Source organism: Prunus avium, chromosome 7 (assembly GCF_965620075.1).
Source record: "Prunus avium chromosome 7, drPruAviu1.hap1.1, whole genome shotgun sequence".
In the NCBI taxonomy this organism is placed as follows: domain Eukaryota; kingdom Viridiplantae; phylum Streptophyta; class Magnoliopsida; order Rosales; family Rosaceae; genus Prunus; species Prunus avium.
Genome location: NC_142290.1, coordinates 23,417,658 through 23,441,934, shown reverse-complemented (window position 1 = coordinate 23,441,934; position 24,277 = coordinate 23,417,658). Strand labels below are relative to the sequence as shown.

The 24,277-nt window shown below is 36.6% G+C and overlaps 3 protein-coding genes and 1 non-coding gene across 4 annotated transcripts; 3 read left to right on the top strand and 1 right to left on the bottom strand.

Annotated features, from left to right (window-relative positions):
- The first annotated feature begins 7,096 nt into the window (after positions 1-7,096).
- Positions 7,097-10,987, top strand: LOC110770287 (RNA-directed DNA polymerase (reverse transcriptase)). Its single transcript, XM_021974393.2, has 2 exons — positions 7,097-9,589; positions 10,369-10,987. The coding sequence occupies exon 1, from the start codon at positions 7,185-7,187 to the stop codon at positions 9,480-9,482; it is 2,298 nt and encodes a 765-aa protein (XP_021830085.1). The 5' UTR covers positions 7,097-7,184; the 3' UTR covers positions 9,483-9,589; positions 10,369-10,987.
- Positions 10,988-11,559: 572 nt separating this feature from the next.
- Positions 11,560-11,769, bottom strand: LOC148293178 (small nucleolar RNA U3). The gene has a single exon (XR_015825989.1). It is a non-coding gene; the product is annotated as a small nucleolar RNA U3 (small nucleolar RNA).
- Positions 11,770-12,162: 393 nt separating this feature from the next.
- On the top strand, positions 12,163-14,854 carry LOC110770265 (pentatricopeptide repeat-containing protein At4g35130, chloroplastic-like). Its single transcript, XM_021974364.2, has one exon. It carries the CDS (start codon positions 12,313-12,315, stop codon positions 14,176-14,178), a length of 1,866 nt encoding a protein of 621 aa, XP_021830056.2. The 5' UTR covers positions 12,163-12,312; the 3' UTR covers positions 14,179-14,854.
- Positions 14,855-15,670: 816 nt separating this feature from the next.
- Positions 15,671-20,255, top strand: LOC110770259 (S-adenosyl-L-methionine-dependent methyltransferases superfamily protein). Its single transcript, XM_021974359.2, has 7 exons — positions 15,671-15,897; positions 16,460-16,874; positions 17,119-17,408; positions 17,893-18,276; positions 18,607-18,853; positions 18,972-19,110; positions 19,854-20,255. Exons 1-7 carry the CDS (start codon positions 15,732-15,734, stop codon positions 20,010-20,012), a joined length of 1,800 nt encoding a protein of 599 aa, XP_021830051.1. The 5' UTR covers positions 15,671-15,731; the 3' UTR covers positions 20,013-20,255.
- Positions 20,256-24,277: the final 4,022 nt, after the last annotated feature.

The window sequence follows — 24,277 nt, the reverse complement described above, 5'->3', positions numbered from 1 at the left end:
GGTACCTGTGTGTGAGTTTCCCCCTCCTCCTGCAACTTTAGCTACTTGGTGTAAATGGGGTTGTATGCTATATTTACACCCGCATTTGTCGGAACGTGCTCAAAGAGCATCTCCATTGCAAGGGTGTAAAGGGAGTTGTAAATGACATTTAAAAGTTGACACATCATTCTAAAACAAAAACTTAATTTACTGCTAATTAAAAAAGAAAAGAAAAACACCCTAACACCCAACTAACCGGATAGTTAACATCCAAAGTTGTTTTTTTTTCTCCTCCTTACTTCACGTTCTATCCTGTATCCTCTTCTCTTTTTTCAGTCAAGGACTAGAAGGATTTTGAACTTACAGGCCTCATGCGTTTGTTACGCGCGTGGTTCTTCCCAACTTCAAGCTGTCACTGTAAGATTACTAATTCAATTCAATTATGTTGTCTCAATTTTTTTTTTTCTTGGTGGGTTCTTACTGGCTGTGATTAAGAGGAGCAAGAGGCCATAATGAGGACAAAAGAAGAAGATTGGGGCAGAGAAATGAAGAGGGAAAAAAACAAAGCCAGAACCTAAGGAAGAAGGCAAAAAACACAAGATAACATAACGCGAAGCAAGGAGAGGAAAAAAATTTAAAAAAAAACCTTTGAATGTTAACTATCCCATTAGTTGGGTGTTAGAGCATCCGTAATGGGCTCCTTAAACCACCTCCTTAGACAAATTTTAAGGAGGAATTATAAAAATGCAATTCCAACCATGCTCCATATCCACCACCTCCTAAAATAGGGAGTCCTCTAGGAGCTCCTAAATCTGAGGAGAGAGAAAGTACTCCTAGTGGCTCCCTATAATTTAATGCTGTCTTATTTAATGAGTATTTCAAACCTTTATTTAATGTTAACTTTTTTTTTTTTTTAATAGAGATGGACCAATCAAAAAAGAGTTATAACATTTATGACTCTCCAAATTAGAGAGTATGGTTGGAGTTGAAATTTTTTAGAGAGCTCCTAAAATAGCTTTCTTATATTTTTAGCTAAATTTTAGCTAAGAAATAGAGAGCATCATTGCGGATGCTGTTAGGATTTTTTATTATTATTTTTAATTAGGAGTAAATTGGGTTTTTATTTTAGGAAGATGTGTCAACTTTTAAATTCCTTATATTAAATTTTAATGAGGTGGCATTTGGAGAACAAAAATAAAGCAGATTATGGCGGAGAAAATCAGAACAGAAAATAGGCCCACATGCTGAAAAAGAGGAGAGGTAATGCAAAAGTGGTGAGCTTCAAACATATACAAAGTGAGATATCTACCAAAATACCAGAAATATCATTTTGCTTTAACTTGATATAAAATTATTTCCTTTCATGTCCTTTTTACATCTCCAATTTACATCTATCTTATTGAAGAAAAAACGACATTTACATGTTTCAAATCTCGTACACATTAGACACCACCTAGATTTCAAATTTTCCACCCCCACTTTATTTTTAGTCCAAACTCTACTAATACTCAACGTTATATAATAAACAAATCAATTCGTATTATAAATGAATAAAGAAAGACAAATCAATTGACATATGTTTAGATATTTATTGGTGAATTAGTTTCCTGGAAAGTAATTACAAGTCTTGAAATAAGGGCGGTTTGGCGTAAAGTGAGGGGTGAGGTGCACAATTTTGTATAATTCTTTAATGATGGGGATGGGTGATAAAGAACATGTATACGACTAAACATCATGTCACCAACAGTCCCTATCTCTTTTTTGGACTATTTACTGCTTTGAAAATGTCCTTCAATTTGTAGGGGGCTGGAAAATACAAATTTCAAATACATAGACAAAGAAAAATGTTCGCATTAATCCCAAACATGAGGCACAATTACCTGGAAAATAAAGTCAATTCTTCTTCGCCTTCCGTTATATTTATCGAAAAGCAAATATGGTTGTTAATAGTCTCGCTACCTTAAATCATCGTTGTAATTTACAGAGAATCTTTGTTGTAATTTATGTCGTATTTATATAGAATGGTGATTTTTCCACTCCAATTTTATTCGTTTACATTCTATTTTATAACAAAAAAAGAAGTGTAAGTGGATAAAATTAGAATGAGGAAATCATTATCCTTTATATAATAGAAAAGAAAAAAAAATTAAAAAAATAGTGTAATCAAATTTTACACAGAGGCCGTCTTTCTTTTTACCCGTGCTGCTTGTACTGCTTGGGACATTTTCCAGGCTTTCCACTTTCCGGGAAACTTCATTGCCTTCTTCCCCGTCACCTCACGACAGAAAAATCTTGGCTGGACTATTCTGTTAGTCAATAGGAGCCAGAGTAGGACAGGGGCTAGAGGGTAAGAAAGAAGGCAGTCGTTGAGCTGGTAGGAAAAACACAAGTCAAGTGTTGGATTTTAGACATCAATTTGGGTTCTTGTAATGCCAACTTTGCCAATTACCACGGTCAAGATTTGAAAAGTCACTACAGCATCTCGAAGGGTATAAACAAATGAAGTAGGTAAAAAGTGAACTATATGGATTCAATTGTCTCTTTAAAGAAAATCGCTCATTTCAATGGACTAGCTAGGCAAATGAATTAGGTAACGCAATATTATATTATTTATTTTCATTTTTTACATTTCCGGCATTTTACCTACCATAGAAAAACAAAAGAAAATTGTATTTTATAATAATAAAATTATATAGGGCCCAATATACCTATTCACTTTGAAGTAGATAATATTGCCTTATTGAGGAGAGTATGTATATTTTGTCTACCCATTTGCCTCTTCCCTTAGACCATGAAAATGTTGATGTGGCAAGGCCTACTCTTTTGCCTCTACCCTTGGAGATGCTTGTTTGGGAATGTCATTGTCATGCTTTTTCCTATAAGATTGGAATGAAAAATTTAAATTTGAAGGCTTGAAAATACATGATAATGAATCTTTTGTTGTCATTCTCATGTTTGTTTTTTGCAGTATTCAGAATTAAAATTTGTTGATGTTAGAAATATGCTCTAAAGCCAAACATATGATGTAACTTTAAGGATATTTCATTACCTTTTTTGGTAAATAACAAGGGTAATTAGTCGATTTAGGTTATCCATCTAAATGACAAGTCCATGGGCAATGAGATGCAGAAAACTATCTAAAGAAGTTGGGTCCAGAAGAGTTTTCCCTATAAACTCACACCCTGAAGAGTTCTTGTTCATATGATTGTCAACTGGGCATTGACAATCCGCAAAGACATATTTGCTCAATTGGGTGGATGACTGGTCTCATGTCATTTGTGTAAAGATACTAAGATAAGTGTATAAGAGTTCATTAGGGAGTGAATTCACTGAGCGCGATCAACTAGGGATCTTGCATGGAAATTTTACTTGCATGTCAAACAAGATCTCTATAGTTGCAATAATAACGTCTGCGACCTGAGTCACCATAGTTGTCTTGTGGAAGCGTTGTGGACCTTTGATATACTAAAACATTGTGCTCTTGAGGGGCATGATCATATTGTATGATTGGGGTCATGATCAATCCATGGAGGCACACAAGTATACAACAAGATATCTCTACCTTTAGTAAAGAAGGAGAATGCTTTGATGATATGATTCACGAGTCTTCGGCCAAAGCATTAGGTATGATTGAGATGGAAAATTAATAAGGAGATGATGATCAACGATTACTTAGTTAATAGAGATTAATTAAATAATCAATACTCGGGACTTTTATTGGGCCTAAAATTAGTTTTAGAGTTTCAAGGCCCATTGGGCTTGGACCTATTGGGCCCATAAGATGAGTTGTAGATGAAAACTTAAAAGATGAAGCCCAATAAGCCCAATAAGCAAGAAAATTCGGTCATAAGGGAGTGTTGGTAGGTTTCGACCCACTTAATGACCCACATGGGTCATTTCAAGTGATATGAGTCATGGATGACCTAACTTGAAATGCCTAGCCTATATATAAATGGAGATGGTCATCATCTTTATCTAGGATTTCGAATGATGGGAGGATAAGGAGGCAACACCATGCTCCTTCCCTCCCTCCCCCCCCACCACCATGGCCGGCCACACAATGAGGGGTACTAGCATCTCCACCTCCTTGTGTTCTTCATCTCCTCCTCCATCCTCTTTCTTTGATGTGTATGAAGTTAGAGGCCAAACATTTGAGTGGCTCTCTTTTGGAGAATCATTTGGTAAAGGCCTTCCATGGGTGATCAACCTTGAGCTTTGCTCAATGTAGTGCTACAAAGGTGTAAAGAATTCTCTACTCTGTCACTAGTAGTTTGTAGAAGTCTCTAAGTGCTTCAATCTCTTTAGGCCTAAAGATTAGATTGTGTTTTGAAGCTCAAAATTTTAATCTTTGCTTCTATTGCCCAGAGATTAAGTGTAATCTCATCTTTGTGGCTTAATGAATCTATTTTTTTTTCTTCTAAGGTTTCCTTTAGTTGAATTTTCCATTAATAAATTAGAAAAGAGAATGTATCAACAAAAAAAAGTTAAAAAAGCATCCACAATGGGAGAAAAACTTCCCTAGCATAGGGATGCCAAGGTAAGCAATCCAGCTAAGTATCCCCATCCAATGATCTCCCGGTAGATGTCACCCACTAAATTTTTTTTTTAAAAAGGGCCCCTCCACTCCTCATCCTATGTGAAACCAACAACTAAAACCCTTTTTCTCTATCCCTTTGCACCGCCTCTTTCCTTCTCCTACAGTGCAATGCAAACCCCATATCTCTCTATGTTCTAACTTACTCTCCTCTCTCCCTATCTTTCTCTCTCTTTGCATCAGCCACATTAGAGTCCGGCAAGAAGAGAGAAAGAGAGGGAGAGATTAGCCTCGAAATTTTATGTCAGCCACCTTAAGTTTGGAGTTTGGCAAGGTCACCAACATCACTATTTTTGGCATGAAGAGAGAAAACTATAAGGAGGTATGAGAAGAGATAGATAACACCAACAATGATGGAGGAGGGGATGGGGACTCGAAGTATGGAGGATGGCAATGTGGAATTTGATGCCGATGGAGACGAATGTGGCTAGGAGCAGCGGTCGGGATAAGAAGGCTTGAATGTTGGTTTGACGATTTTTTTTTTTGGGCTTAAGTGTTAAAGTAGAGTTATAGAGTTCGCATAGGATGGAGGAGCATAGGCAACATATTAATTTTTTTAAAATGTTAGTGGGGTGACAATTGTCGAGAGGTCATTAGTTGGGGATACTTAATTAGATTGCTTACTCTAAACCACATCTTTAGACAAATTTTAAGGAGGAATTGAAAAAAATATAACTCCAACCATACTCCCTATCCATTCTTTAGAAAAATTTTAAACCTTTAATTAATGATCATAAGGGTGGGCATGGGTTAAGTTGGGTCGGGTTTAGCCCAACCTATAATCCGACCCATACATAACAGTTTATGATTTTTTAAACCTAAGACTCGCTCATTTTTAGGCCAACCCAACCCATTATGATCGAGTTGGACGGTTCGATCAAGTTGACTCAGCCCACCCCTAATAATGACTATTTGTTTATATTAATTTAAAAAAAATAGAGATTGACCATTTATGACCTCCTAAACTAGGGAATATGATTGGAGGGAGCATGATTGTAGATGCTCTAAGGAAGAAAGCGAGTTTGGATCTTCAGTTACCAAAATTGGTGTACCCTCTTTGTCCATTGGTTACTTATTTGACACGTGTCTTCTTATTCAAGAGAATTTTTTTTTTTAATAAAAAAGAAACTTCATTTGATAAACTTCAACGATACAAATGAAGATATCAACACGACATCTCCATCCTTGAGTTTATGTGATTCTCACAAGCAAATCAGTAATTCAATCCAATCATGTATGTTTTAGAATTTAGAAATTCAATGCAATTCGTCAAATCATCGAAATTGATTAAAATTAGATTAAATTGAGATTAAATTGATTAGTTTCAAAAGAATCAATTGAATTGAATCAGTTCGGTCAATTATTTTTTTTGGTCGAAATGGAAACTTTCAATACATGAAATAAGGTTTTTTAGGTCTAATTGTCCCGTGAACTTTGACCCGGTTTGCATTTTGGTCCCTCAATTTCCAAAAATCGTTCCCGTGTTAGGACAAATGGTTATGTGATCAACCATGAGATGTGGTGTGGTGGTAGCTCACCTCATTCCTTAACCATGAGGTTGGGGGTTCGATCCCCGCCCATGGGAATGAAGCGCATTTTGTGGCCAGCCGTTTACCTCCATTGGGAGAGCTCCCGCGGCGAAAGGGATTAGTCACTACTGTCGGCGGTGGATACCCTTGGGTCTCACCTAAAAAAATGGTTATGTGATCAATTTTGTTATCTTTTTTGTTAAATGTAGGGGCAAAATGGTATTTTTGTATTATTTTTAATTTCCACCATATGAATATTCATTTCACCTAAAAACTAAAAATTCTTCCTCTTATCCTCGCCACAGTAGCCACAACCTCTCCAACCCAACCCCACCTAAACACACACAACCTATAACAACCATCAAGTCTTCGTCACCCTCACCCTCACCATCCCACCCAGTGCCAACCCCTCTTTCCCCATGATGAAATATTCAAAAAAAAAAATTCAATTTTTTTTCATAAACAAAATCGAGGATATGATATAAAGTGAGGGGCAAAAGCCATCACAGAGAGTGTGGGAGATATACGGATGGGGAGAGTTAAGTTGCTATGGTAGGGTTGTGGGTGTGGGGTTTGGGTGTGCTAGGAATTGCCCATGTACCTAAGGAGTGAAGCAATTTCCGATTTTGACCCTCAATAGTACACCATGTGCCATGCACATGCTAAAATTTAACAGAAAAAGTTAATAAAATTGACTGTATGACCATTTGTCCTAACGAAATTGAAGTTGAAGGATCACGAGAATGATTTTGGAAATTGAGGAACCAAAATGCGAATCAAGTCAAAGTTTAAGGACTATTGAACTTGAAAACCTTGAAACAAATGATAGCGAATTGAGGTAGATCTTGAACCCTCACAAAATAAGCACGAACCCAATGACTCATAATAGTTTATAGAGGCCCACTCATTTAGCTCCTCATAACCTTGTAAGACCAATTGCAGACTATATTGGCCCATAAAACGAGCTTGGGGTACTCTCTCACAGTCCCACCCATTTTCCCTACAAAAAAGAAATAAAAGCTTTTCCTCTCTGAAATTTACACTCGCTCTGAAACCAATTTGGAAGTGGAGGTTTAGCTTCGATGCTCATAAACCTCAGAAAAACAATACGCATTCCATTTCATCCCAAACCTTCACTCTGCATTCCTCTGAATCTCTTCTCAACTTCAGCACCAAACCCAAACGCAAACTCTACAGAGCCTCTTTTAGAATCCCAACTCAAATCCTTAGTTCTCAGCCATTACAAGCATGGCAAGTTCACCAACCTCCTCCAAAACGTCGTCGCTTTGCCCACTGTCCTCCTTGCCGCCTGCCAAAACCTCACCACCCCACAAGCCCCAAATGGAAATGGCCTCAGCCCGTCCCTTCTCGACTCGGTCTCCAAGCGGTTCTCTATCCACGAAATGGGTCGCGAGCTCTTCGAGAATCGGTTCGATATTGGGGCTTGCATTGTTACAATGGCGGCCCAAAGAAATAGAGGTGAGTCTTTGGTCTTGCCTAACTTGAAATTGAAGGTTTTGATTGAAGCTATTAGGATGGTATTGGGAATTGTTTATGATGAACGCTTTGTGACGTTTTCTTATGGTGGTCGTGTCAATATGGGCAGGCACACGGCCATTAGGTACCTTAAGAACTCTGTAGAGAACCCCAGTTGGTGGTTTACAGTTAGCTTTAACCGCGAAAGGTTTGATCAACAACATGTAAATAAGCTATGCTTGTTTATGCAAGAGAAAATAGAGGATGAGAGTTTGATTAATGTTATAAAGAGGTTGTTTGAATGCGGTGCGGTGAGAATTGAATTGGGTAGTTGCTTCTTTGGAAGAGGGTTTCCTCAGGAAAGTGGGTTGAGTTCAATTTTGATAAATATTTACTTCAATGGGTTTGATAAAGAAATTCAAGAAATGCGTCTAAATAAGAATCAGGAGCATCCCAACTTTGATTCAAATGAGCTTGTTTCTAAGGATGGTGTGTTTTACAAGCCAGTGAAGATATATGCAGTTAGGTACTTGGATGAAATATTAGTGATAACTTCCGGGTCTAAGATGTTGACAATGGATTTAAAGAACTGGGTTGTGAAGCACTTAGAGGGGATACTGGAATTGAAGGTGGATGAGATAAAAACAGCTATTCATAGTGCGGCGTCTGAGAAGATTGCTTTTATGGGCATGGAATTACAGGCAGTAAAACCTTCAGTTTTGAATCCTCCTATGTCAGAAAAGGCTATGAGAGCACGAAAAAAGTACATTAGACAGAAGGAAGTCAGAGCTCAGGAATTGAAAAATGCTAGAGAGAGGAATAGGAAGAAATTGGGATTGAAAATAATGAGCCATGTTTATAAGAAGTCGAAGAGAAGTGATGGGTTTAAATTTGAATATCAAATTAAGAATGAAGTTAGAGAAATCTTCAGAACCTGGGCTGATGAGACGGTGCAAGAGTACCTTGGCTCTTTGGAGGAGCGTTGGGATTGGTACCGTAAGCTATCGGCAGGTAATTTTCTCTCTTTAAGGCACATTAGAGATCAACTGCCTCAAGAGCTTGTTGATGCTTATGGTAAGTTCCAAGAGCAAGTTGACAAGCATTTAAACCCAGTCAAAGCTAGAAGGGCACTGGAGGACGAAGAAAGGAGAATAAAAGATGAAGAGGAGAAGAAATATGCTAAGGGCACAGTTGAGGATTTGACAAAGCTCTGTGTCAAAGCTGATGCACCCATAGAACTTATTAGAAAAATGGTTAGGTTGATTGGCTTTACAAATCATATGGGTCGTCCCAGGCCAATTACTTTACTAACTGCTCTCGAAGATACTGATATCATTAAGTGGTATGCGGGTATAGGGAGAAGATGGCTGGAATTTTATTGCTGCTGCCATAACTTCAAGATGGTCAAAACTGTTGTGACTTATCACTTGAGGTTCTCTTGTATCTTGACTCTAGCAGAAAAGCATGAATCCACCAAACGTGAAGCCCTGAAACATTTTACTAAAGATTTGAAAGTGTTTGATATAAATGGAAATGAAGAAGTGCACTTCCCCACAGAAAGGCAGGTGAAAATGATGGGAGATAAAAATCTCTCTGATCCAAAACCAGTGGATGGGACGTTCTCCTTGGCTTTGATTAGATTAGCTTCTGATGAGCCTCCATATTCTTGTGTTGCTCATTTCTGTGACAAAACCGATACTGTTGTTTATCGTGTACGACTATTGCAAAATCGCTTGAATGTGAACCCTGCGGATGAAAAGAAATGGGTCCCTGGGATGGGTGCAATTAATGAAAGTCTCAATCTGAAATGCTTCCCTGTTTGTCCTGATCACATACATGACTTATACACAGGGAGAATCACCTTTCAGGACATTGATTGCACTTCATTTGTGGATGGGGGCTGAGTTTTACATTCCTCTGGTTTAGTATCTGTTTACCATAGGTTCTTGTCTTCTGGAGGCTGCTGCTGATCCATGCAGATTTTGGGAATTGTTGCATATGCTGAAGCCAGGTGGGTGATGTACATTACATTTTATATTGATGTATAATGCAATTTCAGCTGCCCATGTAATTTTAACAGGAAATGTGTTATTATTACATCATCATTTTTAGAAGTGATGACCCAGTGTAAAAATTTTCAAAAGTTGCGATTGCAGCTATCTATACAATTCGTCCTAGTAAATGAAAACTTCTCACAGGCTGTTTGGATGGTAATTTAACTGATGAAACAGATTGCCAAAAATCTCCCTACTTCTGAAATTTTAGATTTTGCATACTCCTATATCTTGTTTTGTGATGATGGAAACCAGATTTTGTTTTCATAATTGTGTTGGGTTCACAAATAGTATTCTTGGGGACGTTAATCTGGAGCAGTTTCTTGCTGTTCTGTTTTCATTGTAGTATTATAGTTGCTCTTTATGTGTGCCAAATTGTCCCTTAGCCTATGATCTCTGTATAATTTGCTGGATAGTTTTGCTTTGGCATCTTGTTATGTGATTTATAAATTTGCTGGATGTTACCAATAATGCCGTTAGCCTAAGCTATGAAAGCATAAATCTATTTTTGGTCAAAAAGAATAGTGCAATTTATTTTACAGATCTACAACGATATGTATATCTTGTATGATCTTCAAGTTCACCCTTTGTCCTTCCTGTCATGATTTACCTTTTTTGCTTTGGAACGTATTGATCTATGATTTGCTTTTGTAAAATATTTGACATCTTGCTTACCTTTTACTTTTGTAACTTGTCACTTTTGTTAACTACTTTTTCCTGGTTTTGCAACTGGTAGAGACTAGAGGGTTCTTGCTTACGAATACATTGACACTGGGCTGTATGGAGGTGCTCTTTGTAGTTTTCTTAGATGGATAAGAGGCCCTTCAAAAATCAAGTTTTGAATTTGATGTTGGGGATTTCAAAAGTTTGTGGAGCAAACACCAGGTGGGAAATGGCTGGAGAGTTTTGATGCAGGGATATCTCCTGTTTTGTGATATTTTTGTTCTGTAGATGCATAACAGAAAATGGAAATTCAGAAGGGCAGATTAGCAGAAAGCTGGACTTCTGGTGTCATATCAATAATACTTTAAATTATAATGTTGAAGATGGTTTCAGAAGGAGATAATAGATCACACCCAAAGAAATGGATGGTTGTAGAGTTAGTGTGGTAATTACAAAAAAATAATTTTCCCCGGGAGGTAACAATTCTTGTGACTGATGGATTGAGTCTGTATCTTTACTGACTGATGGATCCCTTGTGTCTAGATTGTTTATGGAAGCAAAGAGGTAACAATTCTTGTGTTGCTAAGTTATTATCTTGAGGAATAGTTTGAGTTTCATTCACTGTGGTGGTATAATATTGAGAGATAAGATTCTCATTTTCCGAGTAGTTGTAAAAGTATTTTGGGAGAAAACGACTTGAACGTTTTTACAGTCAATATTCATCTTACATGGTTGCACCAAACAGTGGTAGGATGCACGTCTATATCTATGTGCTCCCTAAGCTGGCCTATGCAGTGTACAAATTATTCAAGCTAATTTTTTAATGTAGTTTGTTGATGGTTGCTTAAGCTTACTGCAACATAAACTTATACATCCAATATAATAATTTCTTAAGCTTGGGACTCGGAATTTATCAACGGATTAATCGTTTTATCAATTTAATATAAAAATATTATTTTGCCCCTATATTTAACAGAAAAAGTTAACAAAATTGATGACCGGATCATTTGTCTTATTGAAAGTTAAGTTAAAGGACCATGGGAACGATTTTGAAAATTGAAGAACTCAAATGCAAATTGAGTCTAAGTTCAGAGACTAATAAAACAAATAACCCTTATCAATGTATTGCAACCAAAAAGCAAATAAAAATGTGTTTATCCAAGTTTTGGTTGCTAATTCAAACAAAGACTAATAATAAAATTGGGCAGAAAAATCGACCAAGAAGAAAAAGAAAAAGAAAAAGAATTGGCACAAAAAGAGAGGGAACCTGTCAGACAACCGTGTGACCACCCCAGCCAGCACCCAGCTGAGAACGATCCTCTACTGCTTCATGATTCCGAAGAATCAGAAGCTGTTAATCACGCTCTGATCGCACGGTCATGATTCATCCACCAGGTTGGGATTCCTGTCTCCTTAGAAATCAAGGATACAGAGGTACGATCCTATAGAACAGATCCTGTCCAAGTAAGGTCGTGAACTGAAGTCCCATGTTCAGCTATATAAACCGTACCCATGTTTGGTGTTTGGTCGATGTGGGACAATTAGCATTCAGAACTTTTTTTTATTTTAAAAATAGATTTCGTTTTCATTGCACTGGTGTTTGTTCTGGACCAGACTGAGATCACAAATCGTTATTTTAAACACTCCCAAGAATTGCACACTTTTATTGCAAGTCCTTGTCCTTAGCTTCAAGATTTCATCCCATTTCCATGTTTTTCAACGTCTTCACTTCTTCTCTACAACCTCAAAACTTCCTCTTCTATTTCACACCCATCACCTGAAACATCCCTACCACAACCTCGCACCTTCTCTTTCAATCTCTTCGTCTTTTTCTTCAGGTTCGGTGCTGGATTCATGCCAGGACCTTCAGACCCTGAGACAAGTCCATGCTCGTATCCTAGTCTCAACTGGGTTCAAACCTCCTTCCCTTCTTTCGAAGGTGATCACTTTGTATTCTCGGTTCAACGGCGTCGAGAGCGCTGCTTTGGTTTTCAGATCAATACAAGAACCAAATACCATGTTGTGGAATTTGATCATAAAGTCTCATGTCGACTCGGGTCTGCTTGGTTCGGCTCTGTTGCTGTACAAAAAGATGCTTGAATTGGGTGTTTCACATGATTGCTTCACGTTTCCGATTGTAAACAGGGCGGTTTTGTTGCTTGGGAGTGATGCTACATATTCAGGAATGGTTCATTGTGTGGCAATTCAGATTGGTTTTGGAATGGATGTATATGTTGGCAATACAATGATTGACGCGTATGTGAAATGCGGGAGACTTGATTATGCTCGAAAGCTGTTTGATGAGATGCGTCAGAGAGATTTGGTTACTTGGACATCGATGATTTCCGGGTATGTTTCTGAAGGAAACGTTGCCTGTGGGTTTAGTTTGTTCAGTGAAATGAGGAGGGAGTTGGAACCAAATGCTGTGACAATGCTGGTCATGTTGCAAGGCTGTTGTGACATTGAAATTTCAGTTTATGGGGAACCACTTCATGGTTATGGGATTAAGAGTGGTTTACTAAATGATGGGTCTGTGCAGAACTCAATTTTCAGAATGTATGCTAAATTAGGTACAGTTGACCAAGTCGAAGATTTTTTCATCGAACTTGATAGAAGGGATGTTGTTTCCTGGAATATTCGTATTTCCTTTTATTCTTGGAGAGGGGATGTTGTAAAGGTAATAGACTTGTTTCATGAAATGCAGGGTGAAGTAGCACCCAGCAGTGAGACATTGACGTTGGTTATATCAGCATTAACCAAACATGGGATTCTTTCCCAAGGTGAAAGCTTGCATTGCTTGGCAACAAAAAGTGGGCTTTGTGACGACGTCTTGCAAACATCTTTGTTGGACTTCTATGCCAAGTGCGGGGAATTGGGAAACTCAGATAAACTGTTTAGAGAAATGCCTCATAGAAACAGCATTACTTGGGGTGCAATGATGTTTGGCTTTATTCAAAATGGCTGTTTCAATGAGGCTGTTGGATTGTTCGGCCGAATGCAAGCTGCAGGTGTTGAACCTGGGGCTGAGATACTAAGAAGCCTTGTTGATGCATTTGCAAACCTAGGTGCTCTCAAGTTAGGAAAAGGAATTCATGGTTGCATAATAAGGAAATCTTTTTGTGATGCTGAGAAGTGCAATACTCATCTTGAAACCTCCCTAATAAACATGTACATAAGATGCGGTAGCATATCTACTGCTAGGGTCTGTTTTAGTAGAATGTTGATCAGAGATATAGTGGCATGGACATCAATGATTGAGGGCTATGGGAGCCATGGACTTGGTTTGGAAGCCTTGAAACTGTTTGATCTAATGATAAGAGAAGGAACAAAACCAAATAGTGTCACCATATTAAGCTTATTATCTGCTTGTAGCCACTCCGGCCTTGTGACCGAAGGTTGTGAAGCTTTCTGCTCCATGAAATGGAAGTTCGGTATCGAACCTGACCTAGACCATTACACAAGCATTGTTGATCTGTTGGGTCGATCTGGGAAGCTCAAAGAGGCCTTAGTGTTCATTATGAAAATGGCGAGTTTTCCAGATAGTAGGATTTGGGGTGCTCTTCTTTCAGGGTCTAGAATTTACGGTCGTAGAGATGTGGGGGAATTTGCAGCTCAGAGGCTGTTGGAACTAGAACCTGATAATGTCGGGTATTATACTCTATTGAGTAATACACAAGCTAGTGTTGGAGAGTGGGATGAAGTAGAAGAGATAAGGAGAGTTATGAAGGAGAGGGATCTAAAGAAGAAGCCGGGGTGGAGCTGCATTGAGGCTGAAGAAGGAAGGATTTATGGGTTTGTTTCTGGGGATAGATCACACCATCAAACGGAAGCAATTTATGAAGTGTTGGAATATTTAAGTAGGATGGCACAGGGATTTAGCTGAAAATAAAAAAAAAGCGCCAAGGGGAGAGGTGAGAAAAAAAGCCAGGGTGGAGGGGGATTGAAGGCTCCAGGAAAATGGATCTTTGGGTTTGTTTCTGGAGATAGATCACACCATCAAGTTGATGGGATTTATTTAGTATTGGGATGCGATTTATCAACTTTTAGAGAGCTAATTCTCTAATTTAGAACTGGTTGGTTTCGTTCACTAATAATTCATTAACAATACAAGCCTTTTACACAAATTTGTTTCTTAATACTTAATACACTAACCCATTCTAACTAAAAAGCTAATCAAGGATAACAATTGACAGCTAAACTAGTCCTGAATTAGAGGTTTTTATGTGTTGAGGCTTCTGATGAGTCTTGTTATGGATGAGTAGCTGATCTGACAGAACATTAGCTTATTTATTGGTGCATAGCACGGGACTTAAATGCAGAGACTCAAGATCCAATATATAGAGCAAGTGGGCATAAATGTTGTTTTTGAGTAGTTAATAGATCCAATTTCCAAATATGCCATAAGAACATAGCTTTAACCTCCTGCTTGGCTGCAACTCATGTAATTTTTTTTTTTTGGGTCGAAAACTCATGTACTTGTTAATTGATTTTTTTAGTTTCCATTTATTTTAACTTGTGGTGAAGTACAAATGACTGCGGCTAGTGCCATATGAAATCAATACATCTCTCTCAAAATATTTTATTTTCACAGAAATTTGGTTCACAAAAGCAGCACGTGGGATATCTGCATATATCCAAGGAAGAAGGGTGATGTTTGGAGTCTATACATATGAATTGGTCCCCTTATTGGAATGAATTGACAGCAGACAAAGTGATACACAAACTTTTGTTGACAAATCTCTCTCTTGTGGACATAGATTAAGCTAGTTGGTCGGGACATTATCCTCATCCTCTACGTAGGAGTTTGAACTGTAATGGAAGGGGGTTTGAACTTGGGTAGACTACCTTAATTAAATAACTTAACTCACGTGTGCACATCCATTCTTCTAATATTGGAAGATATTTTAAATTTGGATGACCTCTCTCACCCATTGTTTAAAAAGAAAAAGTTCTGTAAAAAAGAAAAAGAAAAACAGTCATTGTTGTCACATGCATCCCTCATGGTGACTATGGTGATCTGTTTGGACGTCTTGTTCTCCACGGTGAAAGAAATCTAAAAAAATTACTGACGAGATTTTGTTTCCCGAGACTCCGGTCTAAAATATTGATGGTTTAAGAAATATCGGTAATCCGAAAACACGGAATTTCAATAAAAATATAAAAAAATTATAAATATCGATAAAAATTGAATAAAAACCATCCACCCTCAGCCCCCATCCCTCCCATTCTGGATTTGTCATATGTGTAAAATTGAAATTTTATTTGAATTTGTTTATTAGTTTTTCTTTACAACTTATTCTGGACCGTTAGATTAAAACATTGAAATCCAGCCGTCCAAGTTGGATGTATTGATAATTCAAAGCGGACCGCTGAAATTCCCATTGGATCCCATTGATTTTGGGAATTTAGGAGCAACCCAATTGAGGATTTCAGGAAATGGGGGGTGGGAATGTGGTGTGTTCAGCGTTTAAATTCAAATCGGGGCAGATGATAGTGGTGGCTCTGCTATTGATGGCCGGGTGCTTCTATGCCGGAACTCTCTTAGGAAATAATGCTCCAATTTATGCATCTCAACTTAGCATCAGTTCTTCTTCATCTCCTGGTTTGTTCTCTCTCCCTCTCTCTCTCTCTCTGAGCTTGTTTTTCAGACCAATGAAGGTTTTATGCATGCATTTTAGAAACACTTTTGATTTTGGGAGAATAAAGAGTTAGCTTGAACCAAATTTTCAAGAGAATTCTTAGTACATTTGTTCAAGAATCCAGATTTTTGTTTCTTATTTCCTATAAACTGAAGTATATAATGTTCCAGCATGTTTAATTTGGAGCTCAAAGTTAATGACCTTGTTTACTAGTTCACTGTTCAGCAAAGCTGTAAGAAATTGTAAGTTTTGATTGGGACCTTCTTCTTTTTTTGTTTTTTCTTTTCCCCTTCTTTTTATAATAAAAGTACATATTTGTGGTGAAAATTTTGATAGTGACTGACTTCATTCTCAATGATAAGGTCTTTTCAAATTAGGAATCTCATTGTATTTCTGAAGTTCTAGTAACATTTGAAATCTAATTTCAAAGGTGACATCTAGTTGAAATCTTGTTTACTAAAGCTGTTTGTTTCTGTATGGTCTGAGCTGGTGGAACTTAACTTCTTGTGAGTAATTTTGCTGCAGGTACTTCGACATTTACAAATAAAGTTGCACTTACTTACAGAAAAACACCACTTTTGATCCCAGAGACTGGTATGGATGTATGCCCATTGACTTATAATGAGTATATCCCTTGCCACGATGTTTCTTACGTAAAAACTTTGCTTCCAAACTTGGACACTAGTAGAAAAGAAAAACTAGAGAGGCACTGCCCTCCAATTGAAAAGCGCTTGTTCTGCTTGGTTCCCCCACCAAGAGATTATAAGATACCAATAAGATGGCCTACCAGCAGGGACTATGTGTGGCGAAGCAATGTGAATCATACACATCTTGCTGAAGTCAAAGGAGGACAAAATTGGGTGCATGAAAAGGATCAACTCTGGTGGTTCCCTGGTGGTGGTACGCATTTTAAACATGGCGCAGCTGAGTACATTCAAAGGTATCTGCAATCAACTTGCTTACTTATCTTATTCTCGTTTCGATGTCTTTCGTTTCGTACACTCGTGCTAATTGGTATTTATGGCATTGAGGTAGATGATTATCTATTAGCTAACTTCAAGTAATCATTGGTGTGAAATTATTTTTAATGAATATGAATTCATTAGACCTGATTCAAGATATTTGAAGTTTTTATGTGCATACGTCACTTTCAGTTTGTTTATTCGCCTTACTGGATTTTGCAGATTGGGAGATATGATAACAAATGGAAAAGGTGATCTATGTTCTGCAGGGGTCACTCAAATTTTGGATGTTGGTTGTGGGGTTGCCAGCTTTTCTGCTTTTCTTCTTCCCTTGGATATACAAACAATGTCCTTTGCTCCAAAGGACGGCCATGAGAATCAAATTCAATTTGCTTTAGAGCGAGGCATTGGTGCAATGATTTCTGCTATAGCAACAAAACAAATGCCATATCCCACTGGCTCTTTTGAGATGGTTCATTGTTCTCGATGTCGAGTTGATTGGCATGAAAATGGTTTTTTTCTATCCTAAGCTTCATGTATTGGTTTTGAGTTGTTGTCCATAAGGTTCCATAGCTAGGTTTATACTACAAATTTGTTTATTAAAGTCTTAACAGCTTGCTGATTTTGTCATTAAATTGACAAGGAAAGCCCGCCAAAAAACAAATTGAAAATTTGTCAACAGTTCCCACCAACACCAAAATCCATTGACATCTCAGTTTCCACCCTTTATCAATATGTGATGGCTTCAGAAAAGGAAATTTCATTGGATATGTTAAACATTGAACTAGATAATGGCTTTTTTTTTGTTTTTGTTTTCTTTTAATGGTATGAGAGGTATAAGTTAACTAAGCAATATGCTAGATTTTGTGAGGCTGCTTTGCCATTTCTGGGTTTGAAACCTTACAATGTTAATTCTATTAATGTGTTTGTATGCGTCAATAGAGTTTGCTTATCGTGTGTTCTCTGTTTTTTTTTTTGTTAATTTGTTTTGTGCAGATGGCATTTTACTAAAAGAAATGAATCGCCTTTTGCGATCTAATGGATACTTTGTCTATTCAGCTCCACCTGCTTATAAAACGACTAAAAACTATCCATTAATTTGGGAGAAGCTAATGAATCTGACTTCAGCAATGTGCTGGAAACTCATTGCTCGAAAAGTTCAGACTGCAATCTGGATTAAACAAGATGATCTGTCATGCCTCCAGCACAACTCTGAACAGAAGCTTATAAATTTATGTGATTCTGTGGATGATTCCAAGTCATCATGGAATACACCACTGAAGAATTGTATACAAGTAAGGGGTGCACAAACAGATTCTCCAAAACTCCCTTCTAGATCTGAGCGCCTTTCGATATACACTGAGAGTCTTGGCAGAATAGGTTTGTTCCTGCTCTATTTCATACGATAAGCTTTTGTCTTTCTCCTTCAGTTTCTTCTTTTTAGAAAAAGAAAAAATCCCCTGGATAGTTTTTTTATTTATTTTATATTTAGTTTAAAGATGCTTTTGTTCCCTCCGTAGTTATACATAAGGCTGAATTTGATGCATAGGATAGAACACTAAATTACAATAATGGACCAGAAGTTTAGGTTTTTCTGATACATGAGAAGGACTACTACTAGTGTCCCACTTTCTTCGTGTCTTTTCTTAATGTATTAGAAAACAATGTTATGCAGTCTGATTACACCCCTCGTAAATATGCTTATAATAGGTGTTACTCAAGAGGAATTTACATCAGAGACCATCTTTTGGCAAGATCAAGTTCGACATTACTGGAGGTTGCTGAATGTCAGTAAGACAGAAATCCGAAATGTCATGGACATGAATGCTTTTTGTGGTGGATTTGCTGTGGCCTTAAATGCATCGCCTACATGGGTGATGAATATAGTTCCTTCAAGCATGAAGAATACCTTGTCTGCCATTTATAATCGTGGTCTGATTGGTGCTTTCCATGATTGGTAAGTTCTTGTTTACCTGTTACCTATTGCTAGTAGATAGTGTACAAAATGTAGCTAAATTGTGATCAAATTGGTACTCCAATAAAAAGAATGGCATCTAATCCTTCCTGAATATTAGGTGTGAAGCATTTTCCACTTATCCACGCACCTATGATCTGTTACATGCCAACCATCTCTTCTCTCATTACAAGAACCGCGGAGAAGGTTGCTTATTGGAGGATATCCTTTTGGAGATGGACAGGATAATAAGACCCCAGGTAATAATTTCGATCGATGCCATCTCTTATGCTTGTTTCTATTGAAGTATTAAAAACATAAGTTATGGAATATGAAGAAACGAAGAAAGAAGAACAATTTTTTTTCAAGGATGGCAAGGCAATATAATTACTTTTGCGTACTAAGTTTCTATTCCAAGTTTCATCATCATTATCCTCACCTTTATCCCATGCGTATGGATTCAGACATAAATTCTCATCTTCCATTGTTTATCATTTGCTTCACTATTCTACTTCTTGATATCAGAAGTGATTTGTTTGACTAATATAGTTATTATGATGTTCAGCGTCTGTTAAATTTGCACTCCATATATTCTGTCTTAGTTCTAGTTCTTCGTAAGCCCCTTCATTCTAATGCATTGAGTTCATATTTTGTTTCTTCCAGTTTTGTGACAAGTGTATCATTATATGTTGTCCAACAAAATTGTGCCATCTGCAAACACATACTTCAGATGTCGTCATATAAATCTTTAGTTATTCTTCGAGCAGTATTGCAAATTTATAAGGACTTAGTGTTGTAACCCTACATTTATTGGGAAGTCAGTACTTTCTTCACACGGAGTGTGAACTTGAGCTTTTCTGTGATTAGAAAACATCGTATATAATTTTAATGTAGTTAAGAAAAACTTACTTCTTTGTCAAGCGACGAAATTATACCTCTTGTAACTCCTTTCTGTTCCTAGTGGCTTATGATACAGAATTACATTCAATGAGTTATTGTGCAGGGATTTATTGTCATTAGAGACGACGAAACCATTACATCAAGGATCCAGGATCTTGCTCCAAAATTTTTGTGGGAGGTTGAATCACATTTGCTGGAAAACAAAGAGAAGAAGACAGAAACTGTGTTAATTTGTAGGAAGAAGTTTTGGGCAATTGTCTGAACTGTACCGGCATACAGAGCATTGCGAATATAAGTTTTCTTTCGAATATGCAGATAGCTTGTACCATGATACATGTACTCCTGTATCTTTGTATGACTAATGCCCTGGTAGAATGAAATCGGGTCTTTACCATGTCATGTCTTGATGTAATGTGTACAGCACAGTATAACCAGTGAACAAATTTTCCCTGCCTGACTTGCAATTTTATTCGTTAACAATTATCAATCGGAATTTTGATTTTAATTCTTATTCTTCAAACATTTAAGCTTTAACTGCCTAAGAATTTAGATGACATTATAAGATTAAATTGTAAGATTACATGACTACAATTTTAAAATGACTCCTTGCATATAGTCGTTCCAAATTTATTCCGAATCGATCTAGTGTTTTCTAATTTTTATTTATTTATTTCTCTTGTGTGAAGTACTTTGTATCCTGTGGTCTCCATTAGATTTGATTTTCCATGTAACCAAAAAACAGTGTTTGTATTACTATTATACAATCAAAACCAAAATATAAAAAATAAAAATTATGTATGCGAGCTGGATTACTATTATACAGTGTTTGTATTACTATTACTATTCTTCTAATTTCTTTTCCACTTCTCAGTTTGCTTTGTGCGAGCTGGATTGATAGTGGGCTGGACTGGGTTACTGGAGTGTGTGGGTTTGGGCTGGACATAGATCTTCCTTCGACAGGTTCAGTTGTTTTGTTATTAGTCCAGTCTAATCCCACATACTAAGCATAGTCAAATGTATTTAACAGAGTGATTAATGACATCTTTAACATATTTGTGGAAATATGTAAAGTGGAAAACTAAATCAATTAAAATGCACCCAGAACCAAATGAGGACTAGCTACAAGTAGAACGCGTGACATACGGAAGAATTTCAGTTACATCGCCTGAGGTTTTGAATAAAGGGTGTCCAAACGTCAGGAGGTGTAACTGGAATTCTCGGAGTGAAATATCAGCAGACTTATCAAGACTAATATGAAATCACATAATGTGAAAATTTAAAAATAAAACAAAAAAGAGAATGGGAGATGAGAATTCATGTGCTTAACTCAAACATGATATTCATCGCAACATTCCTAATACATGTTACCATTGTATCATACAAAGATATATGCTTCATCTTAAAAAAGTAAAAAAAACAAAACAAAACAAAAGAAGAGGGAGGCCAATCTAGTAATTTCAAAAAGCACCAGGAGGTAAGGAGCTCAGCTAACCCATTACTCTTCTTAGAAATGTCAAAAGAGGAGAGAGGAGGGGTAGGCCACTAATACTAAGGTGATATGACAAGACAACCCCACGCTTGTCCCCCTTGCCCCCCCCATATAAATATGTTTATATATATTATGATTATCCACCCCATTATTTATTTATTTATTTCAGTTGCAGTTGATAGCCTTGCCTCATTCTCACTTCTTCTGGCTTTTAAGGTTTGCTTGCTTTGCTTCTGCTGTTGGGATTTATTTACGGGATCTATTTTATTTATTTCTTTTTGTTACACGGAAGGAGAAAGAAGGGTAGCAACACCAACACGAGGACTATTATGAGATCAATTTTTGCTCTGTGTGTGTATCGGCATATTGGACAAATTGAAATACACCCTAATTTTGGGCCACATGTTTATTCACACAAGTACAAAAGATTATTTAAATTAGGTTGTTCTAAATCAGTTTGAATTTATGGCTTTCATAATTTCTTGATGATTAATGTATTAAAGAAGTACTAAATAATTCAACTGTATCGTGGCAAATCGATATGCACTTCAATTGTATTGAATAAGTTATGCACTCAAGTCGAGTGTGAGAATGTGAAGGTAAAAAATCCCATATTGGAAAGTTGAGAAACCTAACAAGGGCAAGATCAATTTTTGCTCTGTGTGTGTATCGGCATATTGGACAAATTGAAATATACCCTAAATTTGGGCCACATGTTTATTCACACAAGTACAAAAGATTATTTAAATTAGGTTGTCCTAAACCAGTTCGAATTTATGGCTTTCATAATTTCTTGATGATAAATGTATTAAAGAAGTACTAAATAATTCAAATGTATCGTGGAAAATGGATTTGCACTTCAAATGTATTAAAGAAGTTATTATGCACTCGAGTGTGAGAATGTGAAGGTAAAAAGTCTCATATTGGAAAGTTGAAAAACCTAGCAAGGGCAAGATCAATTTTTGCCCTGTGCGTGTATCGGCATATTGGACAAATTGAAATACACCCTAATTTTGGGCCACATGTTTATTCACACAAGTACAAAAGATTATTTAAATTAGGTTGTCCTAAACCAGTTCGAATTTATGGCTTTCATAATTTCTTGATGATAAATGTATTAAAGAAGTACTAAATAATTCAACTGTATCGTGGCAAATGGATCTGCACTTCAAATGTATTGAAGAAGTTATTATGCACTCGAGTGTGAGAATGTGAAGGTAAAAAATCCCATATTGGAAAGTTAAGAAACCTAGCAAGGGCAAGATCAATTTTTGCTTTGTGTGTGTATTGGCATATTGGACAAATTGAAATATACCCTAATTTTGGGCCACATGTTTATTCACACAAGTACAAAAGATTATTTAAATTAGGTTGTCCTGAACCAGTTCGAATTTATGGCTTTCATAATTTCTTGATGATAAATGTATTAAAGAAGTACTAAATAATTCAACTGTATCATGGCAAATGGATATGCACTTCAAATGTATTGAAGAAGTTATTATGCACTCGAGTGTGAGAATGTGAAGGTAAAAAATCCCATATTGGAAAGTTAAGAAACCTAGCAAGGGCAAGATCAATTTTTGCTTTATGTGTGTATTGGCATATTGGACAAATTGAAATATACCCTAATTTTGGGCCACATGTTTATTCACACAAGTACAAAAGATTATTTAAATTAGGTTGTCCTGAACCAGTTCGAATTTATGGCTTTCATAATTTCTTGATGATAAATGTATTAAAGAAGTACTAAATAATTCAACTGTATCGTGGCAAATGGATATGCACTTCAAATGTATTGAAGAAGTTATTATGCACTCGAGTGTGAGAATGTGAAGGTAAAAAGTCTCATATTGAAAAGTTGAGAAACCTAGCAAGTTGTTAGGTTTCTCAACCTTCTAATGTGGAACTCTTTACCTTCACATTCTCACATCGAAGTCCTATGTTTGAATCACTCATTCCTCAATATCTAAAATAATAAGTGTTAGGCTAGAACCTCTCCATAACCAGACGCAAATAATAGATACAGTTAAATAGAATTTTGGTCCTTCGCAGCCCTCAAGGGTGCAAATTGACAAGTAACTGAAAAGTATATATAGATGCCTGAAATAAATTAATGCATGGTGGGCTACAAAACACTATATATATATATAGTAATTAAAAATGTGCCATGAATGTTACTTTTGCCTCGAACTAATATATACAAAATATATATCTGCTTCTGTATGTTTCAAATTGTCGTTGGACCTTCATAAAAATAAAAAATAAAAATTGTCGTTGGACCAAAAGAGCTCTAGACATATGGTATCATTACCTGGGTAATTAGCAGTCTAATCCTTAAAGGTAAATTAAAGAAAACGAAAGCGATAGCAAATTAATTATGGCCGAACCATTTTAGATATATAATCAAAAGGCTGAGAATGATATATGGGTAAAACTTTGTAGAATGATAGGAATTTCAATCTCTTCCTGCATTCTTTTTAAGTTCATATTCAACCAGCAATAATCAGCCTACTCATCAGTCCATCGTTCATCATTTTGAGAGAATTTGAGAGCAGAATTACTTGTACATGGAATTCAGGATGTGTGTGGTTATGAATTCTCGTATCGCACTTATTTTGCCAGACAAATACTTGTACTTTATATGTTATTCTCGTTAAGATTACGCTAAAATCAATCTTAATTATACACTAATTAAATGATTCAATCATCACTTATGTCATTAAAAAAATGAATGAAACTTCACATGCATTGGATGGGATTAGAATTAAAAAATTTGATTGTAAAGTCACTAGCAGCTGGCAAAAGTGACCCTTCTCCTTTTTACAACATTAAAAAACTACTTGTTGGTGTGATCCTTGAAGATTTCGTATCGTTTAATCACACCTTTAACTAGTAAGTAAAAGAATATATGATGTTTAAAAAAGCTTGTCGCAAATTCTTTAATGGGATTCTCATCTTCTCCCACTTGCTAATTTTGCTAATCTTTGTCCGCTCTTTCTGTCACAATAAAAGCCAATAGCTTCTAATTTTGGGCATAA